At 41.2% G+C, this 20013-nt stretch overlaps 1 protein-coding gene across 1 annotated transcript; it reads right to left on the reverse strand.

The window, feature by feature from the left end:
- Positions 1 to 18136: 18136 nt before the first annotated feature.
- Positions 18137 to 19456, reverse strand: LOC139965728 (uncharacterized protein F54H12.2-like). Its single transcript, XM_071968388.1, has one exon. It carries the CDS (start codon positions 19454 to 19456, stop codon positions 18137 to 18139), a length of 1320 nt encoding a protein of 439 aa, XP_071824489.1.
- Between the last annotated feature and the right edge of the window lie 557 nt (positions 19457 to 20013).

Consider the following 20013-nt stretch of genomic DNA (forward strand, 5'->3'; position numbering starts at 1 on the left):
TCACTGGCAGGGGTACCCCACCACCAATAATAACTGGCGATGGCCATTTGTTGCTCTTGGGGCCATACCTGACACATTGTTCTTACTTTGATGTGGTTACCATGAAAACTGATCTACAGTAGGTTAGCTTTTAGGTGACTTTAAAATTGCTCTCCCAGCCACATCCACTATAGTCGGTTTGCCAGTCGTCAGGTTTCATATACAGGAATGCATTGTGAACATTGTGATGTACCAGGCAATTGGTTACCTTCCCAGCTAACCAAACCCTCTGGACTCCCGCTCTACAGATCAGTGAAAACTTGACCAAACTTATGAAGCTTGCACGTAAATGATATACTAGACTGTTTTTTTTTTAAAACAGGTTATGAAAAGTATCTTTAATATCATTAAACAGTTGGGTACAATAGTTAAACTCACTCTTCCATCTTTTTTCTCTATGGTACTTGTTCCTTTGCTTTTTGGGCTCTTGGATAAACTCTTTTGTTCTGCGAAGGGTACCAATATATCATCTTAAAACATGTCTTTAAGCCATATATAACACAGTTCTCCTCTTCTGTTGTTGCCTCCACACTGGTGTCGTACATCACAGGAAACCTCACCCTTGACTTAGATATTTGGCTTTTCAATTCCTGCTGGAAAAAAGAAACAGCAAAGTATTCATCATTTGAAGAAAAAAAAAAATAAAGTTGTCAACACAAAGTTATGTGAGATTTGCTTCCACTATAGTCTCAAAAAACAATCCCAAAGTTTGAAGCAGACTGTATAAAGCTGAAAATTTGAACGAGAGTGTCATCACCATTGCAACCAGAATCAAATGCCCAGAATACAGAGATAATAAAACATGGGCTAAATCTTTGTTTGTTTTTATGATCTTTAAAAATATAAAATTTTAGAAACAGAAATGCACTGAGCCAACTTATTTATAGGCCTAATCGTTTTTAGTTGTTATTTTGCTTGCTCACATAACAAGCCTGTTTAGACCTAGGCTAGAGGAGAATCAATACTTTGTTACACTAAGTTTGTCTTTCGGCCGTTTTGATTTAGTCTTACTAGTAGTACTAAAGTATATAATGGACCGGCGAAGACTAGAGAATACCCAGAGTTTTAGCAACTGCGTTAAACTGTATCATCTGATCTATTATTTACGTCAATGAGTTTCATTCAATCTAGGATCAAAAAGAGAAAACTAATTAATCTTAACCTTTAAACTTTGCTACTAAACAGATATGCTTGAATTACAAATAAATGTCAAAAAACATCATAATCTACGAATCGATGCATATACATATACATAAACAGAATAATTTGAATTCGCGCAAGTGAACCCTGCACTACATTGGACAGAAAAAAAACGTGCAATTATAGACCAAACTAAACATACTAAATTTTCCGTTACTTCTACATAAAATATCAATACAAATACAACAACTTACTCTTTTGGCAGTATACTAAAAGCACATGTTATAATAACTTCAGACTATCAAGCTTTCCTGAGAAAAAACGGTTAATACTTCTTACAGTAAACAAGTCGACCGTGAAGGAATGTCGCAATTGTTTCCTGAGCGTGACCGGAAATTAAATACTAAAAAATGATAAATGAAAAGGTTAAATAGAACTGAAGCCTGCATCCTAACTGCTCGCAACATATAATACCGTTGACTAGCCAACATAATTTGTTCAGCCTACTGTGACTGTACGTTTGAAGGTCTAGCCTTGCTTATTCAATATCACAAAGCCTACCCATTTAGATTCACATGGGAAATTACAGGAAGTCTTTACCAAATGAGTGTAGACTTCAAATAAACTATTGAGACTTATAGTTCCAGCATTTGTTTGGGAATAAATTAGAAGATTATGTGCCACTGTTCAGTCTAGCCCAATACACACATAACACATTGTTAATTGGTGTTTAGAATGCACACTGTAGTGTTGAGAATGCACTGCAGTACCCAGTAGAAGCCTATAGGCTACTCACTGTCATTGCACTTGTGTATTGCGAAACGCCAGCGTGACAACGGTAGCGTTACACTAACGATAATACATGAGTACTAGTGCCAGTGGCCTAACAATTAACTTTAATTTTACCTTCAAGTTAATGGAATAACAGGTAGGCCGATGATGGCAGTTAATACCTCCATTCTTCCAAAGACCTTCTTGGGTGATTTACGGTTGAAAGTTGCTTAGAGTGATCGTATGAAACTATGCCAAGTCCAGCAAGCTGCCGTTGCCTCTCGGTTTCCAAATTGAAGTGAATCGAATTGGGTTAAAATACATTAGTCCGTCGACACCGACTAAGCTACGATTATGGCGTAAATCGGGTGTCCGTATCGTTCTTAGTCCATGGGTTAAAATACCTTAGTCCGTCGCCACCGACTAAGCTGCGATTATATTTTTCTTAGTCAGTGTAAACTGACTAAGAAGCAGCGATGAAACGAAGATTTTTGCTAGTTCGTGTGCATTGACTAACGTTACAAACTAATTTAACGTTAGTCCGTGGCAATATTGACTAGTTTATTTTTTCAGTGCACAAGGAGACATGAAAGTCGAACGTGCTCGATACAAATTGGGTGAATTGCAGGTTCTGGTCACCTATCAGACACCATGTTTTCCAACAGGCTTTAAAAGTCATGATTTTTGGTGGAATGTAGGAAAATATTCCAACACAGGGGAAATAATGAATTTTCTCCATGGAAAGGGATTGAACATTACAGGCAGTCCAGGCAGGATGTTGCAAACATTATATGGTTAAGTATGTATAACTGCATATTGCCAAAGTTCAGATGAACAGGTGTTTTACCCACGATTGTATGAATGGAATGCGTTATGGCAATTACCTGCATACCTATTAAAGTGGAAGTCATTGTACTGTATGGTGTAACAATATAAGCTTTATTGTTAAAACCACCACCAAGTGACCTAGTTTCATCTTTTATAACAAATGTGTAATGAGTATACCTTATTTCTCCATATGAATTCGTTCAAACGTTTACCCGGCAATTAGAACCTATCCGGAATATTGGCAACATGGGTTTTCATATATTGAGAAATATTTTAAGGATATTTACATTTGCATCATTTATGTTATAATGAAGGCTATTTAGAGACAGCATTGGTGATGTGCAACTTTTGCTTACAGCAACAGTTATCGAAGCAAATGAAATTATAGATCTTTTGAGGAAGTTATGTATATATATTTTCTTTTCCTCAAATATTCATGCAAAAGTAAATTTCATCAAGAAGTTGAAAGACAAGATGTTAAGTATTATGTAATTTGAAGAAAGATTTGTTGATGTCATAGTCTATGGGGTCTCTTTTATGGTATCGAATATCTAGTACTTTGGTACTTTACTAGACTATCATTTCGGAGTGCATACCTAGGGTCACCATGCTATCGAGTCACATTTTGTTGATTTTCTTGAGGTGAATGTATATGATTCACAAGGTTTCAAAGCAGTTTTGAAACTATGCCTTCATTAAAGAGGAGGATTTGTAAATGAGTTTGTAATATTTTAAGGTTCTTTTTTAATGTACGAAATTTTTTATGGAACGCTGAGGTGTTCTGTTCAGTTAAAAGATAACTAAGTCAAGTTTTCTCTGATCTCTCCCAATTCACGGCATGATTTCACTTTTGATATAAATGTATTATTGATGTATGAAATGCATAAATGTATTTTGTAAGAGATACTGCATATTTTGCTGTGTCATGTAACTTTAAGATATCTTAATGATATATATTTTTTTTTAGATTACATCATATGATGTCATCAATATTGAAGAGGTACACTTCAATTTCAAGGAAATAGTGTCTATGTATATAACATATGATTATTTTAATAATTCGTAACCAAGATGTTAACCTTTGAGATATATGAAGACCATTTATCGAAGTCAATGAATATTAGTGAATGTGCTTACAGTACTCTACCTTCTTGAGATAATGATAAGTTAAAGCAGTATGATGTTAAAATTTTGGAGTATCCAAAAATTTTAAAAGATTGAGGGGGATGTTATGAAATAGTGATACCATCTCTTTGATGTTACCGAAACACTCCATCGAGACACCTTACAGGGCCTCTTATGTATTTATCTAGGTCATGGATTCAGTTTTCCCACGAGAAGTTTTTAACTAGCTTATTGAATCTTGGTACAGGGCCTTTTCCCAAAATAGATTCCATTATGTCTGTGGAACATTCGAGAAGGTTCTCTCACGTGGTATGGAAGTTTCCATAGAAAGGGGATGGACTTCCAAACTCCCAACCAATCAGGGCAGATCAGTGCCAGCGCACTTATTTTGATATCGTTAATTTAATACAGGATGGTCAGGTTATTGGCTGCCTACTGATTGTGCGCAGTGAGATTTTATGGAAGTAAGGTATAAAAGGAAAAGGAGGCCGAAAGTTTTATGACTTGGTCAGCAAATTTATCACTCCGCCGAAAGTTCATCACTCCTAATTGTTTAATTGACGGAGTCAAGTCAAGTCAAATCATTGTAATTTAGTTTTATTTGTTAAGAGAATCGACAGAGAAGAAATTATACCGAATCATTAATCAAATCCTATCTCGTCAAATTGTTTTTTGTGTGAAGTCATTGTTTTCTTCCGTTCGAGACATCTCCTGAAGAAGCGTAAATACGGCATCAAGACATCCCAGTACCTTTCTATCGCGAGTCCCGATATAGTTTTACTATCGGAGGAGCCGGGCTCGACACAATATTACATTAATAAAGGCCTGATGAATTTCTTTATTTAGCATCATGATGCCCGAATTTTTCCGTGTAACACCACCGTAAGCGCAGCTCATCTGGGCTACCACGCTCTTTGCACTACCGCCCAAAATTATTAACAGGGAACGCCGCTAACAATCGTGGTGACAAGTATGCATGGAGATTAGCAGTCTCTGAAGTGAAAAAAAAACCGCAGTAAACATTTTTTTCTCACTAGTCAACTGTATATCTGGACATCAGTAGTAGTAACGATGGTTTAGGACAATCTATTGTTAAGGGATTATATTAATATTGTTATTAATATTTTTATGAATATTTTTATGAATTTTTTTTATGAATTTTTTTATGAATTTTTTTTATGATTTTTTTTTATGAATTTATTCATGAATTTTATTTATTTATTTTCTAATTTTATTGATCTATTTTTAAAGTGGTGAGGGGATACGTTCACAGAATCATGAACCCCAAACACGACATGCCGTAGCCTTAACTTTTCACCACGCTAAGTTTCTAAGTTTTTTTTATTTATTTTTTTATTTTACAAGGCCAAGAACTGTTATTTTATTTATTTATTTTTAAAGTGGTGAGGGGATACGTTCACAGAATCATGAACCCCAAACATGACATGCCGTAGCCTTAACTTTTCACCACGCTAAGTTTCTAAGTTTTTTTTAACGAGGCCGGGTATTTTCACTATATAGGTAATTGTTCCATATGGAGATAAGGTGGATCATAAATATAAAAAAGAAAAAGAGAGACTAAGTAAGAATAAATAATATACATAAATAAATAACTATCGAGAACAATAAATAAATAAATAACTTAAATTAATGAAAAGAAAGAAAAGACAATGCATGTTTAAGGAAGTCGGATCAGTCTGCTCTTTCTGGAGAAATTGGTGGCCCTAAAAAAGAGCCGTTGGAAGCCGTTGGTAAGTTGTCCTACCATTCGATGATGGCCAACTCCTGCTCGAACTCCGCCGTCAACTTGTAGCGGAGTGCCTCTTTCTGTACTGCAAACCAGTCGAATTGGGCCAATAGCAGGTACCACAGTAAAAATCTAACCTGACGTGTCCTGTGTTCCGTTTCATTGGCCGGAGTTTGGTACTGGACGTCGTGCACCGAATCCTTCAGCCATATACGCTTATCTCTGATCCCACTGTGTCTGACTCTGACCGTCACTTCTTTTAGGAAAATCCTAAACTTGGCTCTGTTGCAAAACCTAACGAAAGTGTCGCTGTGAACGATCTTTTCAAACTCCTCCTTAAAGAGAAGTTTCAACTCTTCGCCGTACGCCTGGTATAATTGCCTAGCACTTGCCATTATGGTTATGGAAAAGTACAATTTGGAAGTTCAAGAACGAATGAAGTTTTGAATAAGATGAAAACTCTTTTTAAAGGAAAAAGGTAAGAAAAAGATTGCAGGTGCTCTTTGTTCACGAGTCTAAAGCTCCAGAGTGAAGCCGGTGATTATCTTTTAACCGACCATTAGGTGGTGGGGTACGCAGCTTAAAAAAAACGAGGTTCAAGTTAGGAGAAGTTTTAGGGATTACCGGTACTCTTTGTTTGACGTTCTATAAGGAGCTAATTTAAAAGCACGCTGGTACCATCAGAGGGTCTTCGGTGAATGAGGGGGTTTAACTCAGTCATTAGCAAAAAATAAAGGTTAAAGTTAAAAAACGAAAGTTGTGTAAGCTTGTCGAGGACTGATTTATGTTTGACGTTCGATAAGGAGCCTAACTCTAATGGGCGTTGGTACCAGCAGAGTGTCTTCGATGAATGAGGGGATTAACTCAGTCATTAGCAAAAATAAAGGTTAAAATTAGGTTTGACGTTCGATAAGGAGCCTAGCTCTAATGGGCGTTGGTACCAGCAGAGTGTCTTCGATGAATGAGGGGTTTAACTCAGTCATTAGCAAAAATAAAGGTTAAAGTTAAAAAACACGAAAGTTGTGTAACAACAAGTTTAAGTTTGTCGAGGGCTGATTGACAGATTGAGCCTGTAATGGATTTAAGTCTAGGGGGAAAGGATGTTAATGGCCTATCCTAAGTCGAATAACCAATCACGCGCTCAGATTGATTTCAGACATGCGCATTGAAGGATTGAGTGGTAGGGCCATCCTAAATCGAATAACCAATCACGGGTCTAATTGTTTTTAGACATGCGCACTAAAGAAATGAGCATGAGGGCCACGCCGTTTCAGTTTCGCGGGCCTCACTCTTACCCACGCGTTTGATCAAGATAGAAGTCATTTGACATCACCAACTTGACATCACCAACTTGACATCACCAGCTTCCCCCATCAACCCGTCCAGTTCCGTCCCCAGTCCGCCGCCGGTATCGCCAGATCCGGAGACTCTGTCTGACGACGACTCGGTTGTCGGGTCTCCGGAGGCTATGTCTGACAGCGACTCTGGAGGCTCGGTGATCGTCGAGCCGAAACGTGCCACTGGGACGAGCTGGTACGACGAGATGGGGGAACCCTCACTGAAAAGGTCGGCCTCAAGTGACGACTCCGACGACGATATGTCGTCTAGAGCGCGCTTGAAGCTTACAGAATCCTCGTCGGCGTAGTTTTGCCCCATTGCCCTCTCATGGCCCATTCATTTTCAGTTGCCACCTTCAACGTCAATGGCATGAGGGATCATCGCAAGCGCAGTCGCATTTTCCAATATTGTATTTCAATGGAAGTCGACTGCGTTTGCCTGCAAGAAACACACATTTTGGAAGAAGATGTCCCTCTATGGGCTTATGAGTGGGGTGGTGGGCTGCATGCTTCGTTTGGTTCGTCTTCATCCTGTGGCACTGTCATCCTCCTGTCACCTCGTCAGGCAGGTTGTGCCACTAGGGTGGAGACGGATCACGAGGGCCGATTGGTTTGCATTCTTTTCAAGTATCCACAGGGTAACATCTCCCTTTGCAATGTGTATGCTCCCAATCGGCCTTCTGCTAGACGAGACTTTTTTAACACACTGCCTTCCTTTGTTCCTGGTAGTGCTCCATGTGTCATGGTCGGAGACTTTAACTGTGTCCCAGACTCGGGTCTTGACAGACTCGGGGCTTCTGTGTCTGCTAGTCCCGACGCTGGGATCACAGAATTGGACAGATTCACTTCGGCACACCTTTTAGCCGATGTCTGGAGGCATGTGCACCCGTGTAGTACGGTGTATACGTGGGTGAGGCCTAACGGAGAAGATGCCTCCAGGATAGATCGAGTGTATGCGCCCGTAAGTTTTAAATTTTCGGGTTGCGAGACGCTCAGCTGTCCGCTCTCTGACCATGACACTGTGGTAGCACGTTTTGTTTTGCCTTCCATTTTCCCGATCGGGCGGGGCCTATGGAAGCTTAACTGTCGGATTCTTGGCGAGGCAGAATTCCGCCAAGGTTTCGAGACCAGGTACAAAGGATGGCAAACATTGAAGCCGGCCTTTGCTTCTACATCCCAGTGGTGGGATGATATCAAGTTGCGCATCAAACGCTACGCAATTCAGTATTGCGTGACCCGCGCACGACGTCGAAGAGAAAAATTCTCGAAGCTGTGCGCGGAGGTGAAGTTTGGGGACCCTTCGGCAGTCATCGCTTTGCAGACTTATCTCGATGAAAAGTACCACGGTGCCCGCGTCAGGGCCCGTGTCGAAGCGGTGGAAGCCGAGGAGCGCCCTTCACTGAGGTTTTACCAGTCCGTTAGCTCATCGGCGGGTGACAGACGCGTCCCGTCTGTGCGCGCTACCGATGGGACCGTGGTCAGTGACCCTCACGGCATTGTCCGCGTATATAAAGAGTATTATTCGAGTTTGTTTACGCGTGGCAATGTCGACTTGTCGGCACAGTCTGATTTATTGAGGGGAATCTCAAAAACCGTTCCCCACGATGTCAATGATATTTTGGGGGGGGGGGCGGAATAACCACTGTTGAGCTTTGGAAGGCGCTTTCGAAGATGAAGAATGGCAAGTCCCCGGGTTCGGACGGGCTTCCGAGGGAGTTCTACCGAACCTTCTGGGCAATAATAGGACCCGACATCAGAGCCGTCTTCGAAGACGCCTTCCAAAACGGACTGTTAAACGAAAGTCAACGTCTGGGCATGATTACTTTGCTGCCAAAGTCTGGGGACCCCTTAGATCCCCATAACAAGCGTCCGATCACCTTGTTAAATGTGGACTACAAGTTGCTGGCCAAGGCTTTGTGCAACCGCCTTGCACTGGCCATGCCGCATCTTGTTGGTGATCTCCAGACTTGTGCAGTGAAGGGTCATTGCATCCAGCAGAACTTGTGGTTGATGCGCGACTTGACCGACTTTGTTATTGAGCGTGATCTGCCATGTGCATTGGTGTCTCTGGACCAGCAGAAGGCCTTTGACATGGTGGATTGCGGTTTTTTAATGAATGTATTGGAGACGTTTCAGTTGCACCCAAATTTTCGTAAATGGATTTCTGTTTTGTATGAACAAAGTTTCAGTTCTGTTATCGTAAATGGGTTTTGTTCGGAGGTTTTTAACGTAGAGAGGGGGGTGCGCCAGGGGTGCCCTCTGTCTCCATTACTTTATGTTTTGTTTAGCGAGTCCCTCTCTCGTCTTTTGGAAAGGGACTCCAAACTTGTTCCATTCGTTGTGCCAGGGGGTGCCAAAGTGAAATGCGCTCAATATGCAGATGACGTGACATGTATTGTTTCGAGTCTCGGCTCCTTTCGCGCACTCTCGCAGGATCTATCTATTTTTGAGAGAGCTACCGGGGCGAAGTTGAATCCAGAAAAGACAAAGGGCCTTCGTCTTGGTAGCTGGAGATACAGAGACTTACCATTCGGTGCGTCGTGGTCGGATCAGAATATCAAAATTAATGGTATATGGTTCGGCTACGATGCACCTTGTGATGTCACCTGGAACGAGAGGGCTGAGGTATTTCAGAGCAGACTCGAAACCTTTGGCACCCGCTGGCTTTCGGTCTTGGGGAAAGTCACTGTTATTAATCGTTTCGTTTCGCCCATCTTGTGGTACCCGGGCGCGGTGTACCCTATTCCGCGTCGCGTCCTGGTACGGTTGGAGAGGGCGATTTTTTCATTCATATGGTCTGGTGGTACAGAGCTTGTCAAGAGGGCGGTATTGTACCAAAAACTGGAGAAGGGGGGACTAGGGGTGGTTCATCTGGGAAGTAAATTGACCTTTTTGTTATTTAAGCAGTTGTTTGTAGCGGTAACTGACCCAGGGTTGCCTTGTTCATATTTTGTACGTTTTTGGGGCGGTTTGCACCTGCGTCGATGGGTCCCGGCGCTGTTTAGCAACAGAGAATCGCATAGTAGTACTCCAAACAGGGTGGTGCGTGTCATCTGCTCCGCTCTGATTGAGTTGCCCCCTGTTGACCTGTCACAGCCGGCCCTCGTTCACAGTTCGTTGAGGGATAAGGCCTTGAATGCAATTTTTGTCCAGGGACGTCATTCTGCCGAAGTATGGCGTTCGGTGCATTCAAGGCTGAATGGTTGCAGGCTCCGTGATCTTGCATGGAGAGTTGCACACGGTGCCTTGGTGACCAACCTAAAAAGATATCATTGGCGATTGGGTGATGGACTGTGCCCTAGGACCGGCTGTGACAGCTTAGAGAGTACTGCTCATGTTTTTTGGCATTGTTACTTTGTAGTCAACTTATGGGAGTGGTTCCAGACCTGGACCGACCGTGTTACGGGAGACCGTTCATGGTCGGTAGGGCAGGGCTTTATTTTATACGGGGTAGACCCTCCAGTTTGTTCGGTAGCTGTGTTGCACCGCATCATTTTTGTTTGCTCTATAGTAAAAAAACATGTTTGGCGGAATAGATGTAATTTGGTTTTTAGGGGGAAATTTGCCAGTTGGCAGGCAGTCCTGGAGGCGGTGAAGTCTGACATTCGCCTTCAGATTGAAGGCGATTTTCGCCGTTTATCTGGGGCTGCCTTTTTTGGACGCTGGTGTGCTGGGGAGGGGTTTTTCGTTTCGCTGCGTGCGGGTCGTCCTTCTGTACGTTTTTGAATGTTTGAGTGGGGGGGGGGTTGGGCGTTTTGTCTCTGCAGGTCGGCGGGCGTATGTTTTTTTGGCTCGCTAGACCATAGTTTCGTTTGTCAGAATGGGATGGTTCGGTGCCGTTTGGCCGTGACGTTTTGTATCCCGCATGGCGGGTCACGTAAAAAGCACCAACTTGTCGAAATATTCGTTCTAAGTTTTCATACGCTCGTAAACTAAAAACCAAAATATCAAGCATGGATGCCACGAATCAAAAAATTGTTGCTGCTTCTTGCTTTGAGGATTTGGAAGTCATCGCTGCTGAGGAAATCCTGAACGAGGGGGAACGTGAGCAATTTTTTGAGCGCATGTGTGATTTTTTACGTCCGGAGGATCAGCCTAGCGATAACGTATCATCCAGTCAACAAGAAAGAGGTAAGACGTTCATTTCATTCGAATATATATTCACGTATAGGTTTAGAAGGAATCGTTTATTCAATTCAAAATAGAAAACATTCCAAATTAAACTAAATTCAGTAACAGTTACGATTAGACTCTTTAACCCTGTATTTAATTTTCTGCTCTGTGTTCTTAATGATTTGTATTTTATTTGTACGTGTTCTTAACAGATATGGTCAGAGAATGGTTAAACGAGTCGGGGTTGCCCAAAATGGATGCCTTGGAGACTATGGTATTAGACTGGCTAGTTGATGGCGGGGAATGTGAAGGGGTTACTGATGAAGAAATGATTTCAGTTATCCCTACGCTTCCTCCTGTCCATGAAAGTGCATCTACCGCCCTTATTCGACAACAAGACACAGACCAGGATATTGTAGGAAGGATCAACGAAGGATCTTTGCCTTCTGGACTCTCTACACAAGCGCCCCCCGAACAAACCGGAGAAGGCCGTAAACGCCTAAGGGATATCGCAGAAGAAGAAGGAGACATTGACCCTTCATCTGAGCATGACACCAGTCAAGACAGTTTCAGTAATTATGATGTAAGTGAATTTTATAATATTGATAAAGTGACTGAAAAATATGTTAAAAAATTCAAAGCGACATCAAACGATTACTGTATTACGTTTAACTTAATAGAGAATGACAGAGTCAATATTGATAATTTCCCCCAAATTTTAGGTCAGATATTTGATCATTTATTAGGTAATGAATTAAGTTCTAATATATCCCCTCACGATATGGTTCGCATTGTTATTACATCAGAACAATTAGATACACCTATTGCGTTACCGTTCATAAGACGTCGTGACGTGACAGTGGAGAAAATTATGGCCGAAATCCAGAAGGTTTTACAGTCCAATCGGGAATTATATCTAGACAGTGAACTTAGGCTGAATTTGATCCATTTGAAAATGCCTTCAGGTGGGGGTAGGTCTAACCGGTATAAATTTACCGGTAGACAATCAATTGATGATTTTTTTCGTGGTAAGCAATGCATCATTTCCATTCCACGGGGTAACGATGAACTTTGTTGCGCTCGAGCTCTAGTGACAGCCCTTGCTATAAAAGACAAAAATCACCCTAAGTTGAGTCAAATAAAAAAGGGTAGAAAGATTCAGCTCGAATTAGCGAAAGAATTACACGAAAATGCGGGGGTACCCCAAGGAATGTGCGGCATTCCAGAACTGCAAACTTTTCAAAATCATTTTCAAGGGTCGCCGTTTTCAAATAATTGTTTTAAGCGGTTTACAGTCCCCCGAAGTGATTTTCAAAGGCTCAGATTTAGCGATAGGGAAACAAATTTTTCTCCACTTGCACGACGGACACTATCATTTATTACTTCAACCAAACGCTTTTTACGGTAAAGGATACTATTGTCATTTTCACAATACATTGTACGATGATCGCTTCAGACACGTATGTGAGAGTACATGCAACGTTTGTTTTGCAGGAAATTGCAAGACCGAAGTGAATAATCAATGGATTCATTGTAACAAGTGTAAACGTGAATTTAAAAATGAAAACTGTTTTAGAAATCATATCAACGAAAAAAGCAAAGGTGATTCTATGACTGTTTGTGAACGGTTTCGACAATGTAAACACTGCGATCGGTTAGTGAGGTTAAGGAAAACCAGGGACGGGGGTTACAGCAAGCATAATTGTAATGAGTATTATTGTAAGATTTGTCATTTGACTGTAACAGATGGTCATAAGTGTTCTATTCAAGTGCATAAGGATAAACAAAAGCCTTTGGAAAAAGAAGGGGAAGAGGGTCAGGAGATGGGGGAAGTGTGTGCGCAACAGGGTTCAAGTCATAAAGAAGACAATGAACAAAACTCTGCCCCTCGCGCGTACGTATTTTATGATTTTGAGACCATCCAAGAAAGTGGAACACATGTGCCAAACTTATGTGTTGCCCAGGTGGTTTGTGAGGGGTGTATCTCTGAATCATTTGAGACTCTGTGTAATTTCTGTGGGGATAAACAAGTCATATTTTCGGGGGCTAACACTCAAAACAAATTCGGGGAATGGTTTATTAAAAAAGAGAATACGACTTTTATAGCGCATAATTTCAAAGGGTTTGACGGGTATTTTATTTTGGATTTTCTTTACAAATTAGGGTTGACGCCGAACATCATTACCACGGGCGGGAAAATTATGCAAATTGAACTGTCGAGTCAAAAGATTCGGTTTATCGATTCCCTTCATTTTATGCCTATGCCTTTAGCTGCTCTCCCCAAAACGTTTGGGATCGATGAGTTGAGGAAAGGCTATTTTCCACATTTATTTAATACCGAGGCAAATCAAAACTATGTGGGCCCTTTGCCCGATGCATCCTTTTACACACCAAATGCCATGTCGGTTAAAAAGAGAAAGGAGTTTTTGAGTTGGTATGAAAGTGAACTTCAGAAGAATGTCCCGTTTGACTTCCAAAAGGAAATAGTGTCGTACTGTATCAGTGATGTTGATATTTTGAGACGTTGTTGTTTATTTTTTCGTGAATTCTTCATGGCAATTACAGAGAAAGACTTGCGAGGCGTTGACCCTTTCAAACATTGCATGACGATAGCCTCCGCATGTAATTTAGTGTTTAGGCGTAATTTTTTGAAGCCTAATACAATTGCAGTCTTCCATCATCAAAAACAAAAGCAAAATTCTTATGTATCGCTTCAGTGGTTACGGTACGAAAGTGTTAGGAGGAACATATACATACAACATGCTCAGAATGAAGGGGAAAGGAAAATGGGACCGTACTGGGTAGATGGGTTTGCTACGGAGGGTAACGTTATTTTTGAATTTCAAGGGTGTTGGTGGCACGGATGTCCGACGTGCTATGACGAGGACACAATACATCCGTATCATCAAATTACAATGGGGGAGCTCTACAATCGGACTGTAAAGACAAAGCAATTCTTTCGTGATGTTTATCCGGGTCATGTTTACGTAGAAATGTGGGGGCACCAATGGAATCAATTAAAACTAGATCTGTCCCTCGATATGAAAATGTGCATTGCACAGGTACCAAGAAACCTCGAGCCATTGAATCCTCGAGAAGCATTTTTCGGGGGAAGAACCAATGGAGTCAAATTACTTCATGAAGTTCAAGGGGGTGAACAAATTAAATATGTCGATTTTTGTTCTCTGTATCCGTACGTCAACAAGTGTTGCTCCTATCCTATGTATCACCCAAAAGTGGTGACTGATGATTTATCACATGATATGTCTCAGTACTATGGATTAGTGCGGTGTAAGATACTACCCCCCAGAAATTTATTTCACCCAGTACTTCCAGTCAAAATACATAACAAACTGATGTTTCCCCTTTGTTTGAGTTGTGTTTCAAGTAAATGTCAAACCCCCTGTACACATTCTGATTCAGAAAGAGCACTCACTGGTACATGGGTAACGCTTGAAGTTCAGAAAGCGGTTGCAAAAGGCTACAAAATTTTGAACGTCGAAGTTGTATGGCATTTCGAGAACAGGGCACAGTATGATAAAGAAAAGAAAACGGGGGGTTTATTCACTGACTACATCAACACGTTCTTGAAAGTCAAACAGGAAGCTTCGGGGTGGCCTTCATGGTGTATCACTGCAGACGATCGAGACAAGTACATTGCAGACTATGCAGCAAACGAGGGCATTGAATTAGATTCAAGCAAGATTAACTATAATCCTGGGCTCAGAGCACCAGCTAAACTAATGCTGAACAGCTTTTGGGGAAAATTCGGTCAGCGGTCAGATTTGGAAAAAACCGAAGTCGTGAACAACGTGTCACGCCTTTACGAATTAATACAAGACTCTGACAAAACTGACGTAAGAAACATACGTTTAACTAACGAGGAAATCTTAGAAGTTTGCTACAAAGAGTACCAGGAATTGGCTCAACCCAATGCCCGTGTTAATGTCGTAATTGCAGCCTTTACAACTTGTCACGCTAGACTGCGTTTGTACGATGTACTCGATCGTTTGCAGGAAAGAGTTTTATACTTCGACACAGATAGTATAATCTATGTTACGAAGCCAGGGGAATGGGAACCACCCACCGGGGATTATCTCGGGGACTTGACTAATGAAATCGATCCAAAGGACGGACAGTTCATTGCTTCCTTTTGTACGGGTGGGCCAAAAAAATTACGCCTATACGTTAGATAGTGGCATGTCCGTATGCAAAGTTCGCGGAATTACTTTAAATTATGAAGACACTCAAAAAGTGAATTACAATACTTTGTATGAAATGGTACAATCAGTGAATGAGAAAAAACAACCTCCCGTCGTAACGGTCACTGATACACATAAAATCACCCGGGATGTCAAAAGAAGGAAGATCGTCAATAAGACGATGAAAAAAGATTACAGAGTCGTTTACGACAAAAGAATCATTTTAGATGAATTCAGAACCGTACCTTATGGATTTGATTTCTAAGACGTAATGTCATCAATGGGGGAGGGGGGTTATATGGGACGGTGGGAAAAAATGGAAGGTATGAGTAAAAGTCGTAAGATGTAAATAAGAGAGAATATTATATGTATATATATTTTGAGAATTTATTATTTAACGTAATTTTTTGTAAAATGAATTTCAATTGAAGAAAAAACATATTGAAATAAAAGAAAGAAAAAAGAGAAGGGTATTGACCCCCCCCCCCCACACACCCCATCATATTTCGTGTTTTGTTTCACTTGCTTTTGCGTCTTCTTTATTTATGTTCCTCTTTTGTATTTAAAAGCTAAGATGATATATGATGAACTAATGATTAAGGAAGTAATGACGGAAAATATAAAAAATAAAAATAATAAATAAATGAAAATAATTATTACAGGGCTTCCCATTTTAACCATTTATGCCGTTTAGACATTGGTCTAGCTGGAGATGATCTTCTACGAGAATTTCTTTTCCCGGGAGGAGTGGGTAATAATCGGGCGGGTGGATCCTTCAATTGGTGCATATATTGTCGCCTTGTTACATTTCCGACATAGGCTTCGGGAAAATTGATTGTCATTAAACCTCTCATAAACTGTTGCCACCCAATAGGATTAAAATCTTTACGCGATTGTAACAGATCGAGGATTAAGTCGGTGATGTTAGAACCGATTACTGGATTACCCTCATAGATTAACTCCCCTTTTAAATTCCAGTCGATAGTAGGTTCATGATCTGATAAACGCTGATGATGAATACGGTCTAACAAAAGTTTAGCCTTGTTTTTAATAGATTTTGGAAAATGTTTGATTAATTGATAATTTGGTTCCTCCTTGGAAGATTGATCCTTGTTAATAGGGGTAGTAGTTTGACTCTGGGACTGATCCATCGTCGTCGTCGTATCGCTCATAACACGCAGCGCGATAGGTTCCCCAACTGTTTTTTCTGCGTCCAAATAGCGTTGTAGAATCTGATGGTACAAGTCCACTTTTTCGTACAGGGTTAGGTCCTTCCTATCTAGAGTGTTTTTCATGGCTTCATCCAATTGGTGGAGTCGAGATGGTGTTTTATCCTGATTGGTTGCGTGAACCACTCGAGCCACATCCTGAGGCATCAGAACCATCTTCTTGGTATATTGCATGATATTTTATCGTTGCGTCACAGCACCTAGTAACATGCCTCCCAAAGATTGAATGATAGGTTTTAATATCAAACTCAAAAAGCCTCCCCTCTGTATTAATATATCCTTGCGCTTTTTATTGGATAGGCGTTTGTTGGATAGTTCCCTGAGATGTTTCTTGTACCGCGACAATTTCGACTTCTGGACGCGAGATAATGGCACATTTCCTTTTACAACATTGGCGGCGCATCCACATAAACTTTTGATTAACTGGGGGTCCGCGTGTTGTAGGAAAGCCTTTCGCTGTTTGGGGGAACATTTCGATAAAAAATCAATTTCCCGGGCATGGTTTCTCAAGCGACGTGATGGTGGTGCCATGTCTGCGTTTCAGATAAAAAATGAAGGCCTTAGATCTGTGTGTCTATGTTTTACCAGTTTGTGTTTATTTCCTTCGATCATTTGGGTACGTATGCATACTGCGTCTCATGTGGAAAAATGTTTGTACGAAGACGAAAATCCTCGGGCGTGTAAGGCTTTAAATCGATGAAGAGGTATCCGTATGGATTCTTGGTAGCATCTGCAAACGCTTCTTGCATAAATTTGACTTGACCGGGATACATCTGTTTGGCCAAATTTGAGACTTGGGTTTTGTCTCGGGTTTTTAAATAACACGATATAATGTGCATTCAGTGTGATATTACGCGTTTCCTTTGCCCCGTAAAAGAAATTTTGTAAAATATATATCACGGAAATATTTCTGTGATGTGATCCTTTGGAGAACAAATCAGTTATGCGTTGATCGTTCCCATGTGACGTCATAATATCGTCTAAAATCATCAACGTTTTGTAAGTTGGGTCAAGATATGTCTCCAAATCCGTCGGGAGACCTTCAACAAAACGGATGTTAGAGAGGGCAGCAGACAGCTCCATAAAAGCTGGCTGGTATTCCCCATAGCAATACACAATCCTCTCAGGCGTTCCTTCAATGACATCTTGCGTCAAAATTTTCTTTACAAACTGCGTTTTACCACAACCAGTAGGCCCTGCAATGACGCACGTAAAGGGATGTTGTAGTTTCGTCGAATGCATTTAGAGAAATGAACCCGTTTTCAAATGTTACCCTAAATATAAAGAGAAAACAAATGTCTCGACTACGAAAACGGTGCACAGTCGTCTCATGGCCGTTATCGTCATTAGCCTACGCATAATTGAATCCTGATTACCACGCACACTCCTTTTTAAAAATGATTCTGGCAATTTGAAATGCCAAATATTCGTCATCTACGATAGGTAGGGCGACGTCATAGCGTCGTTCGATAAATGCATTGACCAAAGAGTCGTTTAGTTGACGTTTAGTTGGAAATACCCCTCGACATAAAGGGCGCAACATTACGTCTGACTTGATGATCGTCATTAATTGTTTTGTATTCATGGTGATTACAGAGAAGAGCGTTAAAAGTCTATGAATACGTTGCGAGTTTTATCCACTTCTACCACGGCGTCATATTCAGCGTATACAACCACATTTACACTTCTGGTCAATGCGTGCTCAAATTGCATTTCAAGGCGCACATTACCGTTTTTGCGGAGATTAAAGTGGCCTCCGCTCGCTAGGTCAGGGGTCATGTCAAAGGCATACAACGTGTAACCTTTGGCGTAGTCACTTCGGCTGATCTGATTGCCTTTGTCACTAAACATACTATTTAATCCCGAATAAAGGGTCTGATAGGCCATGATGTAGCGGTCATCCGTAAAACTAGGGCGTAACGGTTTCCATGGTAGCTGTTCACCGTTGACGTATAACGCTAAAAAGTTCAGATGATGGTGATAAAAATTAAATGGGTTTCTGTTGTAAGCACCATTAAAAGCTTCCGTGTCAACAATTCCCAACACCACTCGTTTCGGTAGATTACCCAAGAACAAACTTTCCCGTTTGAAGATTAAGTTTCCTCTCGGGATGGAAAGCGATGTGACTTCTACTATGTTGATAGGGTATTTAGCAGTGCCTTGCTCCAAAGCCTTGGCATGTGCTAAAGCCACTTCAGGGTGAACTTTAACATGACGTACGTAAAGCGAAGCATCCACAATGCGAACTTTAAAAGATGCGTTTGCTTCACTGGACAAGAGACAAAAAGCATCTTTGTTACGGTGTAACTTCATTTTCATTTCAACACCACCTAATAACATCTTTTGCTGAACAAACATATCACAATGTAAGGGGCCAACCAGATCGACGACCTTACTATTCTTGACAAATTCGTATCTGGCTTTTAGGCCTTCATTCACCACTTGTTGATCTCCGTTGGGATTACAAGAATCCATTTTTCCAGCAGTATCTTTGTAGAACAGGCTTCCAGTGAGTTGAGATTCCTTGGCTTCCGGGCCATAAGAGAGCAATGTCTCCATCATCGCACGATAGGCGTAAGTATTCGTTGAAGGCGTTACCAGACGATCGTTTAACGTGACATCTACTTCGGAAAAGAGAGACTGTAATAACAAATTAACGGGACCAACGTTTGCGTCCGGCGGGAGATCATCGCCGTTACTTTGACTCAACTTTGCCCTCACGTGAAGAATAGTTTGAGACAGATCGAGATAATCCTCGGTCGATCCCTGCACGGAAAATTGTATCGGGGATGTATCGGTGATATTAGTGAGAGGATGATATTGAATCCAATTGCCCTTCACGATACTGGTTAGTGTTGGGGGTACTGTGAACAAATCCAACTCTGATTTCATGCACTCGCATGAATTATTGTGAACAAGGGCCATGATGGTGATGATGATGATGATTACACGTCGAAAATATCCAGAGACCTCTTCACTCGCTTGGTTCGTTGTCTTCTGACGTTTTTTGGCTTTGCTTTTCTTTTTAAAGGTTTCCTTCTCGAAGTTGATCCTTCCAGTACACTCGTGACCATCCGTTGTCCTGCTTGACCAAGTCGTCGCTTAGCAGAGGTTTTAATGTGTTCTCCTTGCAGCGCATCGTTCATAATTTCCGTTCCCGTATACAACGCCTGTTTGCCCAGTGTTTTAAAAATGGAAGGGCTGATCTGGCTAATCGCCCTAAGATACCTCCTAATCCGTGTCCTCTCTGATGGTGGTAACCAGTGAACACTGGAAGTCCACGTCCTACCTGGCGAAGGTAGTAGTCTTCAAATGAATTCTTCATATTGATACGTTTAGGATTAGGTAAAAAGGGAAGATTTACTCTGCTTGAAGTGGAGTTTCACGATCACACGCCCAAGTTGAAATGGAATCAATTGTCCGAGATCATCCCTTAAATCTATTTGGATGTTTTCGATCATTCGGGATCGAACGGGAATGTA

This window comes from Apostichopus japonicus, chromosome 3, assembly GCF_037975245.1.
Source record: "Apostichopus japonicus isolate 1M-3 chromosome 3, ASM3797524v1, whole genome shotgun sequence".
Lineage (NCBI taxonomy): Eukaryota > Metazoa > Echinodermata > Holothuroidea > Aspidochirotida > Stichopodidae > Apostichopus > Apostichopus japonicus.